This window comes from Sorex araneus, chromosome 2, assembly GCF_027595985.1.
Source record: "Sorex araneus isolate mSorAra2 chromosome 2, mSorAra2.pri, whole genome shotgun sequence".
NCBI classification, from domain to species: Eukaryota; Metazoa; Chordata; class Mammalia; order Eulipotyphla; family Soricidae; genus Sorex; species Sorex araneus.
This window is the reverse complement of record NC_073303.1, coordinates 11162679-11180556: the sequence shown is the minus strand read 5'-3', so window position 1 is coordinate 11180556 and position 17878 is coordinate 11162679. Positions and strand designations below refer to the sequence as shown.

The window sequence follows — 17878 nt, the reverse complement described above, 5'->3', positions numbered from 1 at the left end:
GTGTTTGCTAATTCAGCAGTCATTCAGCTTTTCCAAGAGTCCGGGCTGCGCTGTGCCCTGGATTCTTCCTCTCCGGGTTACCCTCCCGACTACAAACGCAGCCATTTTAATTTAGAAACCTTAAGAAGGACGTCTGGGGCCAGAATGGTAGCACAGTGGGTAGGGCATTTGCCTTGCACTCAGCCAACCCTGGTTCGATCCCCAGCATCCCATATGGTCTCTCAATCACCTCCAAGAGTAATTCCTGAGTGCAGAGCTAGGAGTAACCCTGACCCAGAAAGCCAAAAAAAGAAGAAAGAAAAAGGACTTCTGTTTCTGATGGGAAATGATAAGGAATGTTGGTGCCATTCTTATCCTGACTGTGACCCTCTTTGGAGGGGGCCTTTGAGAAGTAATTCAGTCCTGAGGATGGAAGAACAGATCAGAGAGCTTGTTCCTCTCTGCTGCGCTGCAGGACCAAGGCACCTACCAGGACCCGAATCTGTTGACCCTTGACCTTGGATTTCCCAGTCTCCGGAACTCGGAGAAATAAACATTGGTTTAAGCTGCCCTGTCTGTGCTGTTCATTGGTTAATGCAGCTGGAGCAGATTAAGACAGCGTGGATAGGCCGGCATGAGCGGGATCTGGCCTTCAGCTTTTTATCAGATGGGTAGAATTACATTTTGTCTCTTGCGTTTTCATAGCTTTTTATTTTATTTTATTTAAAAAAAATCCTTACGCTGCTAAAGACTTAAGCTGGATGGGAAATAATAGATCCTCTCTCTCTCGAGTTGACAGTGGAGTAATGGATAGAGTAGAATATCAGCGTTTTTTTAAATATTAGACACCCTGAAACATGAGTAATCGTGCTGGGAATACTTGAGGCAGCACGTGGAGAGAGAAAGGCAATAATTCAGCGTCCGCGCGTGATCAGGGGCAGTGAGGCCACTGCAGCGAGCTAGGAACGCTTGGGCAGTAACCGCGGAGCCCCGGGTGCCCTGTGCTCTGGCCGTAGACGCGGGGTCATCCCCCAAGGTATGCCAGAGCAGCAGGATGCATGAAGAGAAGGAAGGAGGGGGGCGTGGGCATCCGAGTCCTCTGCAGAGGAAACCTTGCCCTGCGAGAGTAGTTGGGGGGTGCTGCTTATCACGTAGATCCACTTGTTAAGTACATGATGAATGCATGTGTGTAATTCCCCACTTTTATCCACCTCAGGTCACACCCCGGGATGCTCAAGACTCATTCCTGCTTTGTGCTCAGGGATCACTCCTGGCAGGGGGCGGGGGGGGGGGGTGGAGGGGGCTTGGAGGGCCCTACAGAGTGTGAGGGATCCAATCCAGGTCAGCTGTGTGTGAGGCAAGTCGCTCCCTACGTGCTGTACTGTCATTCTAGCCCTAGCTTTTTTTTCTTTTCTTTTCTATTTCTTTTGTTTGTTTGTTTTTAGGTCACACTCCTGGCTCTGCACTCAGGAATTACTCCTGGTGGTGCCCAGGGGACCATATGGGATGCCGGGGATTGAACCCGGTTCGACTGTGTGCAAGGCAAATGTCCTACCCACTGTACTATTGCTCCAGCCCCTTTTCTTTCTTTTCTCTTTCTCTCTCTCCTTTTCTTTTCTTTTCTTTTCTTTTCTTTTCTTTTCTTTTCTTTTCTTTTCTTTTCTTTTCTTTTCCTTTCCTTTCTTTCTTTTCTCTTTCTCTCCTTTTCTTTTCTTTTCTTTTCTTTTCTTTTCTTTTCTTTTCTTTTCTTTTCTTTTCCTTTCCTTTCTTTTCTTTTCCTTTCTTTTCTTTTCCTTTCTTTTCTTTTCTTTTTCCTTTCCTTTGGCCTTAAGTTATTATACGAAGGGACCTGGAGAGATAGTGCAGGGGTTAGTGTGCTTCCCTTGCATGTGGTCACTTCTGGTTGGTTCCCTGGCCCTGGAGAGGGTCCCCCAGGGGGAGCAGAGCTGGGAGTCGCCCAGTCCTGCTAGTGTGGCCCTGGCACCTCCCTCAGTAGGTTCTCGAAGAGCATCATTTCGCCCAGTGTTTTCTCATGGTAAAGTGGAAAAGCAACAAATCCCGGCCCACCTGAAGGAAAGGATATTTTATGATATGTCATTTTTGTATGTAGTTATAGCTTCTTGGAACCCGGAGATGACGGAAGTATGCACTGTGAAAAAATTGCAAATAATTTCTTAGGTGTACTATGAGCTACTTTCTAAAAACAGCCTTTGCTTTTTTGTTTGGTTTTGCTTTGGGTCCACAGCTGGTGGTGCCCAGGGCTGACTCCTGATTAAGTGCTCAAGGATCATTCCTGGTAGAGTTGAGGGGAGCATATGGGATGCCGGGATGGAACCCAGCTCGGCTGTGTGCGCCCGAGCGCCCTGTCCACTGTACTTTCACTCTGGTCTCCCACCTTTGCTACTTTCTTTTTTCTTCCTGGGTCACACCTGGTGATGCTCAGGGGTGACTCCTGGCTCTGCACTCAGGAATTACTTCTGGTGGTGCTTGGGGGACCATATGGGATGCTGGGAATCGAACCCCTGTTGGCTGCGTACTAGGCAAACGCCCTCCCCGCTGTGCTATCGCTCCAACCCCATGATGACGTTTTTGAGGTGGGAGATAGAGCCTGTCCCCATGGCTCTCGTCTCGTCCCCGCAGCAACGGTCATGAAGGTTGTGATGGTGACAGTGCCCAGCACGAAGCACTACACTCGTCACCTTGGCACACATTGTCTTTGGAGCCACGGTAGGAAACGAGGCCACCTGGGGCACAGGGGGAGGAAATGACCCGCCCAGTGTCACCTGACAGGTGAGCAACGAAATCAGAAAGTTGCTGATCACCGCAGTCTGGCCAGAATTGGTAAATTTTGAATTTGTAAAATTAAATTGGCAGGGGGAAGGGAGTAAGGGCCAGAGAGACAGGACAGGGGTTCAGGGCCTGGCCTTGCCTGCTGCTGTCTGTCCCCTCCCCAGTATTCTACAAGGCCCTCCGAGCACTGCCAGGGGTGAGCCCCGAGCCCAGTCTACCCCACACGGAGAAAAAGTGAGAGCGTCTCTAGATATGAAAAACAGTCTCTGCACTCTGCTTGCCCCGCACCTGGGAGTGCAAGAGCTGTAACACTCCAGGGCTGTAACGCTTAGAGCTGTGCCCTAACTATGCCCTAACCATGCCGGAGTCGGCTGCCGCTTCCAAGAAGGGCTCCAAGAAGGCCGTGACCAAGGCGCAGAAGAAGGACGGCAAGAAGCGCAAGCGCAGCCGCAAGGAGAGCTACTCGGTGTACGTGTACAAGGTGCTCAAGCAGGTGCACCCCGACACGGGCATCTCGTCCAAGGCCATGGGCATCATGAACTCGTTCGTGAACGACATCTTCGAGCGCATCGCCGGCGAAGCGTCCCGCCTGGCGCACTACAACAAGCGCTCGACCATCACGTCTCGGGAGATCCAGACGGCCGTGCGCCTGCTGCTGCCCGGGGAGCTGGCCAAGCACGCCGTGTCCGAGGGCACCAAGGCCGTCACCAAGTACACCAGCGCCAAGTGAGCGCACTGAGCAAGCATAAGCGGGAAACCCAAAGGCTCTTTTCGGAGCCTTGTCATCGTCATCACCGTCATCACCGTCATCACCGTCATCATCATCAACATCATCAGCATCAGCATCATCAGCATCACCATCTCTGCAGTCTGCTTTCAGATGCTTTTGTCTAGACCGAGCTCCTGACTGCCACCCAGGAAAGGCTGGCCTTCTCTTTCACGGAAACATTCCCACGAGCTGCTGGGCAGATTCGTGTTTCAGCATAAGCAGCTTTCCTACTAGAATAGCAATGAAGCGTTTCCATAAAGGGAAGTTATAGTGTGTATCTAATTTTACTTACAGAAAATCGTTAGCCATCAAGAGTTGCTTTGGTTGGGGGGTGGAGAGTGGGAGGGGGTGGGAGGGGGAGGGTGGAAGATAGCGTTTGTGACAAAATCAATAATTCCCAGTAAAGGAGCACAGCCTATCCAATTTTTCACAGATTTATTTCCTTTGGCCTTAGCAGAGGGAAATAATTTGGAGGAAACACATCAAAGATGGATGACTTTAACCCTTAAATATATTCCGATTCATAGTAGCTCTTGGAATGCGTGGTGGGATGTGTCTCGTCACGTCTTACAAGGCACCGTACCCCGTAACAAGTAGACACTCCATTCAGTTTCTCCTCTTTCTCCTCTCTTGATTCTTTGCTCTCAATCACAAAAAGTGAAAATTAAATCCCCAGCGGGGCGCCGAGCTTGACAGGGGTTTTAATTGCTTACATCCTTGTGTATGTGTGGACACACTTCAGGGGACCTCGTTGTGCCTGATGCTGTGCTTTGAGAATGTGCGTTCTTGGGGCCCGGGTGGGTGGTACAGGATGTAGAAACGTGGGCACAGGAGACCACACTGATGGCGTTCACGAATTCCTATACCTTGGGGGCTGATGCGATTGGGTAACGGGTAGAGCGTTTGCCTTGCATGTGGACGGCCCAGGTTCGATTTCCCCCCCATCTCATCTAGCCTCCCCCCCCCCCAGCACTACCAAGAGTGATCCCTGAGGGCAGAGCCAGAAGTAACCCCATAACCCCTGAGCATCGCCAGATGTGACCTTAAAAAAAAAAAAATGAATTTCTCTACCTCAAGAACAAAGGGAAAAAAAGAAAGAACAAAGGCATCACCTGTGGTAAATGTTTACTGCCGCTCTGCGTGTAGAAACTTCTTTCTTCTGGTTCACTGGCTGCTTAGCATTGCCTTAGGCTTTTAAAATTAAGGAAAATAAGTAAATAAAAGTTCAAGTTAAACTATTTTCAGTTGACTGTCCTCGTGGCCGTTCCCTGATCCCTATCTCTCTGAAGCAGACTGAAATGCAGAAAGCTAACTTAGGGCAGGAAATGAAATAATTTATCACTTAAAATTAGTTTTTTTTTAAGCTACCTGCTCGTAAACGATGCGCCAGCAGCTTATTAGCAATTGTCCCCAGATTCTTCACTCCTGAAAGCAGTGATTCGCCTGAGCCTTGCAGGTCACTCTTCATTGGCGTCATGCTCAAGTGGCTGTTTCTGAAAGACGATGTTCCCGAGAGGAGGGGTGAGGAGCAGGCTGCCCTGGTGTTGGGCAGGGCCGGGGGGGGGGGGGGGGGGGGGAGGGGCTTTCTGGCTGGGCCAGGAAACTTGTCTGTGCTCTTGTGTTGCCTTGGCTCCTGCTTGATGACCTTGAGTCTGGGGCCCTGGTGACTCCCTATGTCACCATTTCTAAGTAGGATTCCCTGCCTCTGCCTCCTCCTCCAGCCCCCCCTCTCCCTTCCCCTCCCTCCCTCCCTCCCTCCCTCCCTCCCTCCCTCCCTCCCTCCCTCCCTCCCTCCCTCCCTCCCTCCTTTCTTCTATCCTTCCTTCCTTCCTTCCTTCCTTCCTTCCTTCCTTCCTTCCTTCCTTCCTTCCTTCCTTCCTTCTCCTTCCTTCCTTCCTTCCTCCCTCCCTCCCTCCCTCCCTCCCTCCCTCCTTCCTTCCTTCCATCCTTCCGTCCTCTTCCTGACTCTGCTCAGGAGTGACCCCATGTTCGGGGGCGTGAGAGGTGCTGGGACCAGAACCAGGTCTACAGGATGCAGAGTCGGGTGCCGAATCCCCTGTACTGCCTTTCCAGCCCAGTGGTTAGTTAGATCCTGGCCGTGGGGCAGCTCTCACACAGGCCTTTCCTTCTTTCCTTTGGTTGAGATTCATCCCCTTTCCGGCATGTGAGAATGCCATGGAAAAGCGGGGCCTGTTGTTTGGACAGCGGCTGCCCCAGGCCTGGCTGCATTTCATTCCGGGACAAATGGAAATCATCATGGCTTGATGTCTCTCTCCATAAAAGCCATCACATATAAATAACTTAATGGCCTGATGATAGTATTGTTTTCAAAGTCAGGTCACCGAGTTGGGGGCTGAAGCCGTCCTGGATGACTGGCCATCTGTGCCTTTATTTCCTTCAGTGCCCGAAGCAAAGCCTTGGGGGGGTGCGCCAGGAGGGGAATGAGTCAGTAACATCTTGGAATCTTTGAAGTGGCTTCACCAGATCTGGGTAACTAATTTCCAGGGGAGGTTAAGGGAAGTTCTTTCTTTTTTTTTAGTTTTGGGTCACACCCAGTGATGCACAGGGGTTACTCCTGGCTCTGCGCTCAGCAATTACCCCTGGCCGTGCTCAGGGGACTCTTTGGGATGCTGGGAATCGAACCCAGGTCGGCCGCGTGCAAGGCAAACGCCCTACCCGCTGTGCTATCGCTCCAGCCCCGGAAGTTCTTTCTTAACCTAATCACGTGGCAGCCTAAATTCTGGGGTTCCTCGGAGTGAGATGGAGAGGAAATAATCTCAGGCCAGCGTGTGGCCATGCCAGTGGCCCTTTGGTTGCAGCCATCGTGCCCCCCACTGATGAATAACTAATCTCCCCACCTCCCCACTAATAACCAGCTGTGGAGAGAGGCGGGGCTGGGCGTGGGGTGCTCTTCGGCACAAACTCTGGGTTGGGGGGGGTAGGATCATCAGGACGAAGATACTTTAAGGACCAGAGTCCAGAGAAGGACAGAGAGCTCAGTGTTGCGGCAAATAGAGAGTTTTAAAAGGACACTGACCAGTGATTCCAGCTGCTGCTTCAAAACTTTTTTTTTTTTAAATCTTGCCCTCACTGCACCAAAGCAGGAATCTGGAAGTTTGAGTCCGTAGCAGCCGACGGGCCTTTCGGGTTGAGCAGGAACTGGGGGGTGGGGACGGGAGCTTCGGAAACAGAAGAAATTGGGGGGTCTTGGGAAAGTTGGGCAGGGCTAGATCATGGGGCCGAAGACCAGAGGCGAGTGACGGAGTGACGGCTGCCAAGGAGAGAGTTTTTTAGGGGGGCCAGGGAGCCTGGGCCATACCTGGTGGTGCTCGGGGGTGATTCCTGCCTGGCTCAGTGCTTGGGGTTGGGGGGCTCATGTGGTGCTGGAGATGAGCTGGGGGGGGCAATAGGCAAGGCAAGTGCCTTAACCCCCCCCACCCCCACCCTGCGCCAGCTCTCCAGCCCTCTGCCAAGGAAAGCAGAGGCAGGGGTGGGGGGTGGGGGTGTTTTGCCTATACCGAGGAGCAAACCTGTATTTGAGGCCCCGAGCATGCAGGTGTGTTGTCTCTTGCTGAGCTACATCCTTATCTCCCAAGTGTGTTCTTATTTGGGGGTTGTGTTGTTTGGGGGCTGTGCCTGGCAGTGCTCAGGGGCTCAGGGTCAGCCGTGGCAGTGCTCTGGCATCTGTGGGCGGGGCGGGGGGCGGTCAGCCACCAGACAAGTGTCTCCGTCTCTGTACTCTCTCTGTCTGACCCCCAAAGTGTGGTTTGTCTGTGTCTTTTTGGTGCTAGTTATGAGGAGAAATATATATATATATATGTAAATATATATATATATTTTTTGGGGGGTCACACCTAACCATGCACAGGGTGGCTCTGCACTCAGGAATTACTCCTGGCAGTGCTCGGGGGACCCTATGGGACACTGGGAATCGAGCCCGGCCCTGCCATGTGCAAGACCCTACCTTACCCACTGGGCTATCGCTCCAGCCTAGGGAGAGGCGATACTCAGGCACTGGATTTCTTCAGATTAGTCTCCAGATTGCTCACAGTGGTGCTGGTGTGGTCTGGGGCCCTGGGAGGCAGCCCAGAGGGTTGGTTTTACGGCACATACTTTGCATGTAAGAGGCTGGGGGATTCACCCCAGAACTGCACGGAGCCCTGAGCACTGAGCTGGGAGCAGCCACCGGCACTATTGGCCGCATCTGCATCCGCAAGAAATTCAGGTTTTATTTATTTATTTATTTATTTATTTACTTGTTTTATTTATTTGTTGGCTTTTTGGGTCACACCCAGTGAGGGGACCATATAGGATGCCGGGGATCGAACCTATGTCGGCCACTTGCAAGGCGAACACCCTACCCGCTGTGCTATTGCTGCAGTCTGGAATTCAGGTTTTAAACACACACAGATCTGAAATAAATTCAGCCAGCACTATTGGCCACACCTGCATCTGAAGAAAATTCAAATTTTAAGCATACACACGGATGTGAAAAGAATTCAGAATTATTTCCTTTGGATTCAAATGGCTTTGGCATTAAGGAGCATGGAAGACGTATCTATCTTTAATACTGATGCTCTGGTTTACGCACTGCATCTCTGGGTGATTTAGGAATATATTCACTGGGCAAACAAGGGAGCCTGCCTCTGAGTATGGGTCATTGCAAAAGAGGAATTGTTAGGGTGAGAATTATTAAACATGATCAAACAAGGCCACCCCCCTGCCACCCATTACGGTTCCCTAAGCACCACCAGGCGTGACTGCTGAGCACAGGGCCAGGAGTAAGCCTTGAGCACTTCCTTCCCTCCCTCCCACCAAAAAAAAATTAATAATCAAGATACGGCTAATACATTTCTGAGACGGGTCGTGACGTGGCTCTGTCCCCCCCCCCCCCCCACTCTTATTTCTTCTTCCTTTTTTAAATGGAATCACTGTGAGATACAGTTACAAGCTTTCATGTTTGAGTTACAATCATACAATGATCCAACACCCTCCACCAGTGCTCATTCCCCACTACCAATCTCCCCAGTATACCCCCCCTTTCCCACCCTCCCCCTGCCTCCGTGACAATTTCCCCCATACTCTCTCTCTACTTTTGGGCATTATGGTTTGCAATGTAGATATTGAGAAGCCACCATGTTTGGTCCTTTATCTACTTTCAGCACACATCTCCCCTTCTGAATATTCTGTCCATGACCAAGCTCTTAACTTATAGTTAAACATTAGGCACTTTCGCCAGGCCCATCTCGGTGCCGGGGTAGCACACAACTCACCGCTTGCCCTTGGTCCACCTCGTCCCTCATCGGGACCCTTCTTTTGGGAGTGCTAGGAAGTAAGGGCAGCTGAGGCTTAGCTGAGAGAACAGATGCCCAGGAGGAAAATATCATGTAGAGTCAAATGACTCCCAGTTTACAAAAGCGTAGCATTTGCTAAGTCTTCCTGTGTCCATACTAAAGGACATGGCTCTGAATAAACTATGCAAAGGACTCAAGGAGAAGAGAAAAACAATATTTACAAGTCAACAGAACACTAAGAAAGAAGCTACAAATAAACACAGAGGAATGGGAGCACTGTGAGGGGAGTAACGCAATAAACCCAAACTACCTGAGGCTATGTTATCCTACACTCTCCAACCACCATTGACTCAGTGATCCCTTCTCTATTCCAGCTCATGAGGCAGGCTTCCAACTCTGGAGCAATATTCCTGGCCCTTGAGTTTACTGTCCTTGGGTGTCAGTCTCATGTTATGTTATTTTATATCCCACAAGTGAGCGCGCACTCTTCATTCAAGAGCTCTCAGCCCGGGTCAGGAGTCACAGCCATGTGCCTGCGTAGTGACCCACCCCGTGGCAAAGCAACATCTCTTAGGAGCACTCAGCATGGAGCCATCGTCTTGCATACAGAAATCTCGTGGCTCCTGCCCCGCCCCAGGCCTCTCCACGTGAGAGTCGGGTTGTGTTGTTGAGAGGAGAAACTCCTAAGGTGTGAGCAGAGAGGCCAGCGCGCTTTTCAATTCCCGGCTCGAGAGGCTTGTTCTGGAGGGCTGGGTGCTCAGGGCTGCCTCGGGGGGTGCTGCATGCTGGCTGTAGGCTGGCTGTGCGCTGCTTGAGCGCTCCCCTCCCCAGCGGAGCCGTCGGGTGCTAAGGCCCAGGGCACCCCCTTCCACGTGCAGGTGGGCTATCTCTCTACCTGAAGAGATGGTGAAGTGGAAAGGGTCCACCAAGGGTGCCAGCTCCTCCCGCCACGTGGGTGGGGATGGGGACGGTAAGCTTTGGGCAGTGAGGGGCTCACGGGGCCAGGCTGAGAAGTGATGGTGGGTGGGGTCGCTTGTCTCACTCCTGTTCTCGGGGTACCCTCCCACGCTGGCTGTTTGGCTTCAGGATTGTCCCTCTTCCGTTCTGTCACTGCCCACAGCAGTTGTGAGCTGGGACTTGAAACAAAGCATCCTATTAGAAAAATATATTTTTAGGGGCTGGAGCGATAGCACAGCGGGTAGAGCGTTTGCCTTGCACGCGGCCGACCCAGGTTCGATTCCCAGAATCCTAATATGGTCCCCTGAGCACTGCCAGGAGTGGTTCCTGAGTGCATGAGCCAGGAGTCACCCCTGTGCATTGCTGGGTGTGACCGGAAAAGCAAAAAAAAAATTTTAGAGGGGAGGGTGTGGAACTTTTTGTTGGCAGGGGTGGGGGGGAGGGCGGGGCACGTGCCCAGCAGCACTCAGGGGCCGCTCCTCCCTCCTTGTTGGAGGGAAAAGACATCCTTGAGATCCTTGAGCAGCCGTTTGTTATTGATCTAAGGGTCCAGCATGCAAGGCCAGCACTTGTGGGCGGTCTCAGCGCCGGGCACTCTGGTTATGCAGGACAGCGGCGGTCCGCTCTCGTGGCAAATGTTCCCAGGACGTCTGCTAAGACTGACGGCTCTGCAGGGAGGCAGATGTGGCTTCCCCGGGGGTGCAGAGGGCTCACAAGCCACAGCCCCCTGGGTCAGAGTCTGTGCGGAGATCTGCCTGCCTCCCCTTCCTCCCCTGGGTGCGGGCGTGGACTTGGTGCAGCAGGGGGGCAAGTTTGGCAGAAATGGCAGAGGAGCTGGAGATGTCCAGAGCGTGCTGTGAGGCGTGGCATCCCGGTCAGCCGTCAGGAGCCTGTCTCCGTTCCAGGAGGCAGAGTTCCAAGAATCCTGAGACACTTCCTATTTCGAATGGATCCCGTGTTTGGTTCATTTATGAGTATGCTCCAGAAACTGGCACATACTTGAACCATTTTCAATGATTTGAATGGTTTCCTATTTGTTTTCTACTTGATCTGAGCATGTTATTGTCTTTAGCGCCGTTCCATAATGTTCAGGGGTCCAATGGCAATTTCAGTATCTCTCCTATGGGGAAATGATACAGTTATGTCGCCTATATTATTGCCATTATAACCAGCTACACAGGTTGAGTAGATTAGATATTTGAATTCATATTTCATGTGTCATGAAATGTATGTTATATGGAATCTGAACTTAGTTACGTAATCTAATACATTTATATGGTACAGAATATGTAAATATATAATTGAATATCATTTAAATGCAGGCGAATAGGAAAACAGTGTTATTATATATTGAAATTGTGGTGGGGGGTCATTGCTCAGGGGGTCCCTGTGCCAACTGAGATGGTTCAGTGCTTGGGCCCCTCAGTACAGAGCTGTTCCATCCTAGTGGTGCTGGGGGCCACCAGGGCCAACCCACTGGCACTTCAGGTTCTCTATGACTTGATGTGACGGTGCCATGGGATGCTGGGGACTGTAGGTTCAAGGCACACCTCTGTGCCATCTTCCTGGCCACACATTTTGTATTTTCTGTCTGTTTTATATATCGAAGACATTGATGATCCTGTGGTTTCTGCAAACACTTCTTTTTTTGCTTTTTGGGTCACACCTGCCGGTGCTCAGGGGTTACTCCTGGCTCTGTACTCAGGAATCACTTTTTTTTTTTTTAAGTTTTTATTTTATCGAATCACCGTGAAAAAAATACAAAGCTTTCAGGTTTGAGTCTCAGTCATATAATGATTGAACTCCCATCCCTTTACCAGTGCACAAGTTCCACCACCAAGAACCCCAAAATACCCCCCTGCCACCCAGCCCCCACCTAAGTAGCTAATGGTCTTCACTTTATTCTCTATACTTTGAATACATTCAATATTTCAATAGAGAACTCACTATTATTATCTGGAATTTCCCCCCAACAATCAGGCCTGCTGAAAGGCATCATTTAATAATTTCTTTTCATTGCTGAGAATGAAGACTCTATAAGCTCGGTTTTGGATTTCTGATATTTTAGCTCAGTTCACAGTCTAGATGCATTTCTGTAAGAAGCCGCTCTGGGTGCCAAAATGGGTTAGAAGACCTCTGGGATCATAGTCTTTCGGAGCAGAGGGTCCGTTTCACGCTCAGCAGCTCTGGATCTTATCTGGGCCGAGGGCATGCCGGTAACACCCGCTTCCCATGATCACTTTTGAGCCACAAATCTTCAAAACTCATACCTCTGGGTTGGGAGTCTTAGAAGGTGGCTTTCGCCACGTGGATATTGGTGCCACCGCCATTTTCCGCACAGAAAAACAGGGTGGAGAGGGAAAATCCATCCCAGGGCGGCACAGAGTTGTAGCCCAGCTCACAGTCTAGATACATTTCTGTAAGAAGCTGCTCTGGGTGCCAAAATGGGTTAGAAGACCTCTGGGATCATAGTCTTTCAGAGCAGAGGGTCACAGGAATCACTTCTGGTGATGCTCGAGGGACTATATGGGATGCCGGGGATCAAACCCAGGTCGGCCACATGTAAGGCAAATGCCCTACCCGCTGTGCTATCATTTCAACCCCATCTGCAAACACTTTGGATGAAGTAGGTCATCAACTCCTTCTGGTTGATTACCCAAGACCAGCACGAGTGACAGGTACAGAGGTGCTCGGACTTGCTTGAACACGAGTAAAATGTCCCCCACCCCCACCCCCCAAAGCCTCATGATATTCGCAGGGCTGGTTTTCTTATTCTCAGAGTGAAGAATTCAGTGACGTCTTGCAGGGTGGAATTGCCCTGCTGATTGCCGGGGTCTTAGAATAGGTTGACGGAGCCTGGGTGTTTCACAGATGAATAGCAGCTTGTTCTTCAGCTGTCAAGTGATCGAGGAGTTCACTCAGGGCAGTGCACTGCCACTCGGTGCTGATGAGGTGAACCCCATGACTTTGAGGTCACTTCCCGGCACGTCCTCTTCATGCTCCCCTCGAGAGTCACGGGGCAGTGACGAGAAGTCTGAAGAGTCCAGTTGGGTTCATGCAGGTCCCTCTCTCGGCTCACTTGAACCTGGCAATTAGGATTTGCGAGTCTGGGTGACCCTTGGACAACGTGGGTTTGAACAAATTCAGGTCTGTCCACTGCATTTGTTCCGGTTCCTCCTTCCTCCTCCACCTCAGTCTCTTGCAGGGGAAGGCGGAAGCAAGTTAGGAGGATCTGCTTAGGGTCTCCTGGTGACCTTCTTCTGTCTCGCTTGCTTTGTGGTCAGCATAGAATGTACCGTAAGTAAACTATATACTAGTTGGATATCCTCATTTAGGCTTCCAGTCACTGTGTAATTAATTACTTTTTAGTAGTGGTAATTAATTACTTTTTGAGGAGTCATAAATTCCATGTGGATTTTTGATGGTGTGAGGTGTTCGAACCCCTCACCTTCCTCTGACTATTCATGGTTTCTTTTTTACTTTTATGGTTTTGGGGCCACACCCTTTAGTGCTTACGGCTTACTTCCAACTCTGTGCTCAAGAATCACTCCTGATAGGGCTCAGGGCACCTAACGGGGTATTGGGGGTTGAACCCGGGTCGATGTGTGCAAGGCAAGTGCCCTACATGCTGCCCCACTACTCCAGCCCCTGGTTGTCTAAAGTTTAGCTCAAGTTTTGCTTTCAACTGATTTCCCTTTTTTGTTTTTGCATCACACTTGGCGATGCACAGGGGTTACTCCTGACTCTGCACTCAGGAATTACTCCTGGAGGTGCTCGGGGAACCCTATGGGATGCTGGGAATCGAACCCGGGTTGGCCGCGTGCAAGGCAAACGCGCTACCTGCTGTGCTATTGCTCCAGCCCCTGATTTTCCTCCTGTATCTTCCAAATTCCTGTTCTTTTCTCACAACACTGTAGCTGTATGTCTTAAAAGGGACAGTCAGTTCCTCTCTTCCTGCTCTGCCTTAGCTGAAAGCCGGTGACGCTAAGGTGACGCTAATTGCCAGCCCCTGGCTTCCCTGTGGTCTCTGGAGGAGGATGGAGATAACGGATGCCATGAAGTTCTTTGACCTCGGGCCAGGAGGACAGTTCAATTATAACGAGAACCTTCTATCTTTCCCTTATTTTCATGTGACATTTAAAGTCTCAGCACTGAATACCCATCAGGGAGGGAAATCATATTTTCAATGTCACTGATAGCAGGGTGGCACGGAAGATATCAGGAAAAAAATGCAGAAAATGTGTCTTAAAAAGTGTCAGGAGCAAGTGTCAGCTGCTTGCTTCCACTTTTCAAAGAGTATATGCGGAGCGTAGGAGAGTTATTTGGTAACTGTGGGGCTTATTAAAAAATAGGAATGTGGGGGCTGGAGCAATAGCACAGCGGGGAGGGTGTTTGCCTTGCATGCGGCCAACCTGGGTTCGATCCCCAGCATCTCAATATGGTCTGTCGAGCACCGCTAGGAGTAATTCCTGAGTGCAGAGTCAGGAGTAACCCCTGTGCATCACTGGGTGTGACACCCCCCCACCCCCAAAAAAAGGAATGTGGCCAGAGATCTAGTGCAGGAGTTAACGTGTTGGCCTTGCATCCTGCCAAACCCAGTTCAGCTCCCTGGCACTGCATACGGGGCCCCCAGCCCTGGCAGTTGTGACCCCTCAGCACAGAGTGAGGAATAGACCTGAAGTACTGCCAGAATTGGCCTCCCCGCAAAAAAAGAGAAAATACAAGATGCTACAAATCATTTTGTCTCTATCCCTTTGATCAGGTTCAGGAGAAGCCCTGTGCTCTGTGCCTCCGGGCCTTTGCTGTGGTGTGGGCTTTTCCCCTCTCCAGAGCTCTGTCATCTCACATGGGAGCCACGAGGCACAAGTTTCTCTATTAATTGAAATGAGAGTTAAATGAAAATTCCAGTTGTTCGGTCACTTTATTGACATGTGAAGCGCTTCCCAGAGGCGCCAGTCTCCTGGTTACTTCCTGCCTTGGAGCATCTGGAGAAAGAAGATTTCCACACGGTCCTGTGTGACCCCACTGTTCTAAAAGGACTGGGAAGGAGAAAGAAACATGCCCATTCTCCTTCTCCCAACTTCAAAACATTCCTCCACCTCTAGTGCGAACAGGCTTTTCCACCCTTTTATAAATTGTTTGGAATATCTTTGGAAAAACCTGAAGCCTGTTCTTTTTTCTCTCCAGTTCCACCTCTTCCATAAATAGTTTCTTCCTTTACTAAAACATATTGGGCTGGAGCGATAGCACAGCGTGTAGGGCGTTTGCCTTGCACGCGGCCGACCCAGGTTCGATTCCTCTGCCCCTCTCGGAGAGCCCGGCAAGCTACCGAGAGTATCTTGCCCGCATGGCAGCCTGGCAAGCCACTCGTGGCGTATTCGATATGCCAAAAACAGTAACAACAAGTCTCTAAATTAAAATTAAAAAATAATTTAGGCACAGTGATTTGCAGTCCTGGTAATGATACTGTTCAGCTGAATCTCCTCACCCGAGTTTCCAGTTGCCTCCACCATGGTCCCAGTGCCCCCTCCGTGCCACTCCCACCCTAGCCCCCCTCAACCTCTGCCAACATTACTTAGACTTCAGCAGCCGTTTCATCCCTGACCCTCATCAAGTGTCACCTTGTGATTTTGTGGGTGTCATTGACCTCTCGCAAGACAAATCTCTGATAGTCCAGCATCACTCTGCCTCCAGACCTAGTGGGACTCTGTCCTCAGGGGCTGACCACACCTCCACGGCCGCTGACCACTGACCCATGTCAGGGCTCCAGAGCAAACCCTGCCCTGGGCCTCCCAGATCTGGGCATTGCCAGCTCCTGGCCTGACCTTTCACTCACTTTCTAGTCTGTCATCGTCATCGTCACCGGCCGCCATCCAGATCGCTTGTGCTTCTCTCCCGGAAGGGAGCATAACGTGACGCTTGCCTTAATCACGCCGTCGGACCCGCACCAGGCTAGTTCACTCAGGGTGAGCCAGAGGGGGCCGGGTGAGAGTCCTCCCCACCCCAACACCCAGCTCTGGCAGCCGAAAACCTTCAGACCCCAATCGCCACCGTGCCCACGGCCGCCCTCCACGTAGCTCAGGCTGAGCATCATCCACGAGTGAACCTTTTCCCGGACGCTTCATGCCACACACCCTACCCAGACTCCAGGAGTACTGCACCACATTTGATGGGGTCCAAAGTAGGAGGCAACCAACCTTAAGGGGAAATACTATATTATTATTATTATTATTTTGGTGCGTTGGCCGGGAAAGTTTCCTCATCTTTTTTTTTTTTTAAATTCTTTTATTAAGTCCACCATGTGGAAAGTTACAAAGCATTCAGGTTAAAGTCTCAGTTATACAATGCTCAAACACCCATCCCTTCACCAGTGCACATATTCCACCACCAGAAATACTATATTATTTTGGTTCTCCTTTGGGGCAGGGATTGGAGTTTAGGATGCAAACACCTGAAATACGGTGATGGGAAGGTGTAATAGTGGTGGGACTGGTGTTTGAATATTAACTGTAATCAAATATTGTCAACTACTGGAATGATAGCACAGCGGGTAGGGCATTTGCCTCGCATGCGGCCGATCTGGGTTCGATTCCTCCATCCCTCAGAGAGCCCGGCAAGCTACCAAGAGTATCCTGCCTGCACAGCAGAGCCTGGCAAGCTCCTCGTGGCGTATTCAATATGCCAAAAACAGTAACAAGTCTCACAATGGAGACATTACTGGTGCCCGCTCGAGCAAATCGATGAACAACGGGACGACAGTGCTGCAGTACTACGGTGCTACTTTATAAAATACACAAATTTTGAAACAAAACAGAACACTTTCTAGTCTGTTCCCCACACAACCAGAGACCATTGGAAGCATTGACGAGGCCTTTCTTGGGCTCAAGAGTCACAAAACTGAAGCGTGGCCGGTGGTCATCAGGCCTCTGGCCAGGCCTGGCCCTCCTTTCTCCTCTGCGGCTGCCACTTGTCCTTCCTGCAGCGTGAGCCCCGAGGCTCATCCCTTCTCTTCCTTCAGCCCTTTGCCCGCCCGGGTCATTCCCTAGCCAGGCCTGGGCGTGTGGGCACACAGGCCGCCTCCCGCCCTCTGGCCCCCGGGGCCCAGAGTGGCCCCTGCTCGGCTCCTCCTGCCTCCGCACACCGGCCGCTTCACTTCCAGCTCGTGTGCCCTCCCCCTCGGCCCCGCAGGTGCTAAGCTGTGTGCAGGCACAGCTCCGTGTCCCCTTGACCTTGCTATGGAGATGTCGCCCTGTGTTGTGGAGGGACGGTGTGGAACGGTGTGGTCCCAAACGCCAGCAGAACCAGAGCAGGGGAGCGTGAGTGCGTTTGAAAGAGCAGCACCTTTCCCCCTTTTATTTTGGCAACCGAAGGTTCCTCCACCGATTCCGATTTGTGTTAGCAAGAGATGGAGGAGCAAGACGAAGACTGCATCTGGGCTAGCCCCTGCCCGCGCCCTCGGATCTGCTCTCCGGAACCCTTCTGGCAGAACCCGGGCCCGGATCCCTCTGCCGGGCTCTACCGGGGCCTCCACCGTTCCCCTCCTTTCCCCTGATTTAAGGGGCACTAGAACGCGAGCTGCCAGGGGCTTGGCATGAGCAGCCTGGAAGAGAGACCATGAGCACTGCTGGTTCTGCTCACCAGCCAGCTCTCAGTGCTCAGGCCAGCAGAAGCGGGAGCCTCAGGTTCAGGGGCTCACTTTGCTGATGTTTGGGGTCGGGGTGCCTGGGCCTTGGGGGAAGGACCCAAGCGAAGTTGCAGCCCGGGGCTGGCGAGACAAGCAGAGAGCCCGGAGCCCAGGATGGAGGTGACTGATCCCAAACATGGAGGCGTCCTGTGGCCGGCAGAGTCGGGGAGAGGGGAAAGGAGAGATCAGGGGCCGCTTACAGCTTGCTGGTACCCCCCGCCCGGGAGGAGGGGGTGCCGCTGCCAGAGGGCCCCAGGGGAGCTCGGGAGGAAGCAGCCTGAGGTTCAGGCGCGTGTCACTGCCCGCCTTGGGGAAGGCTGGGGCGGCTTCATGCGCCCTGCCCGGAGCTTCACTTTAGTTTGAACGGGAGCTACTTGGCAGCGGGTGGAGTTCTTTGAATAGATG

The 17878-nt window shown here is 51.6% G+C and overlaps 2 protein-coding genes across 10 annotated transcripts in view; both read left to right on the top strand.

Annotated features, from left to right (window-relative positions):
• The window catches only part of CARMIL1 (capping protein regulator and myosin 1 linker 1), a 349297-nt gene that overhangs the window by 95002 nt on the left and 236417 nt on the right, over positions 1-17878 (top strand). The window lies entirely within an intron of this gene.
• LOC101553800 (histone H2B type 1-K-like) lies at positions 3128-3551 on the top strand. The gene has a single exon (XM_004613942.2). The coding sequence runs from the start codon at positions 3128-3130 to the stop codon at positions 3497-3499; it is 372 nt and encodes a 123-aa protein (XP_004613999.2). The 3' UTR covers positions 3500-3551.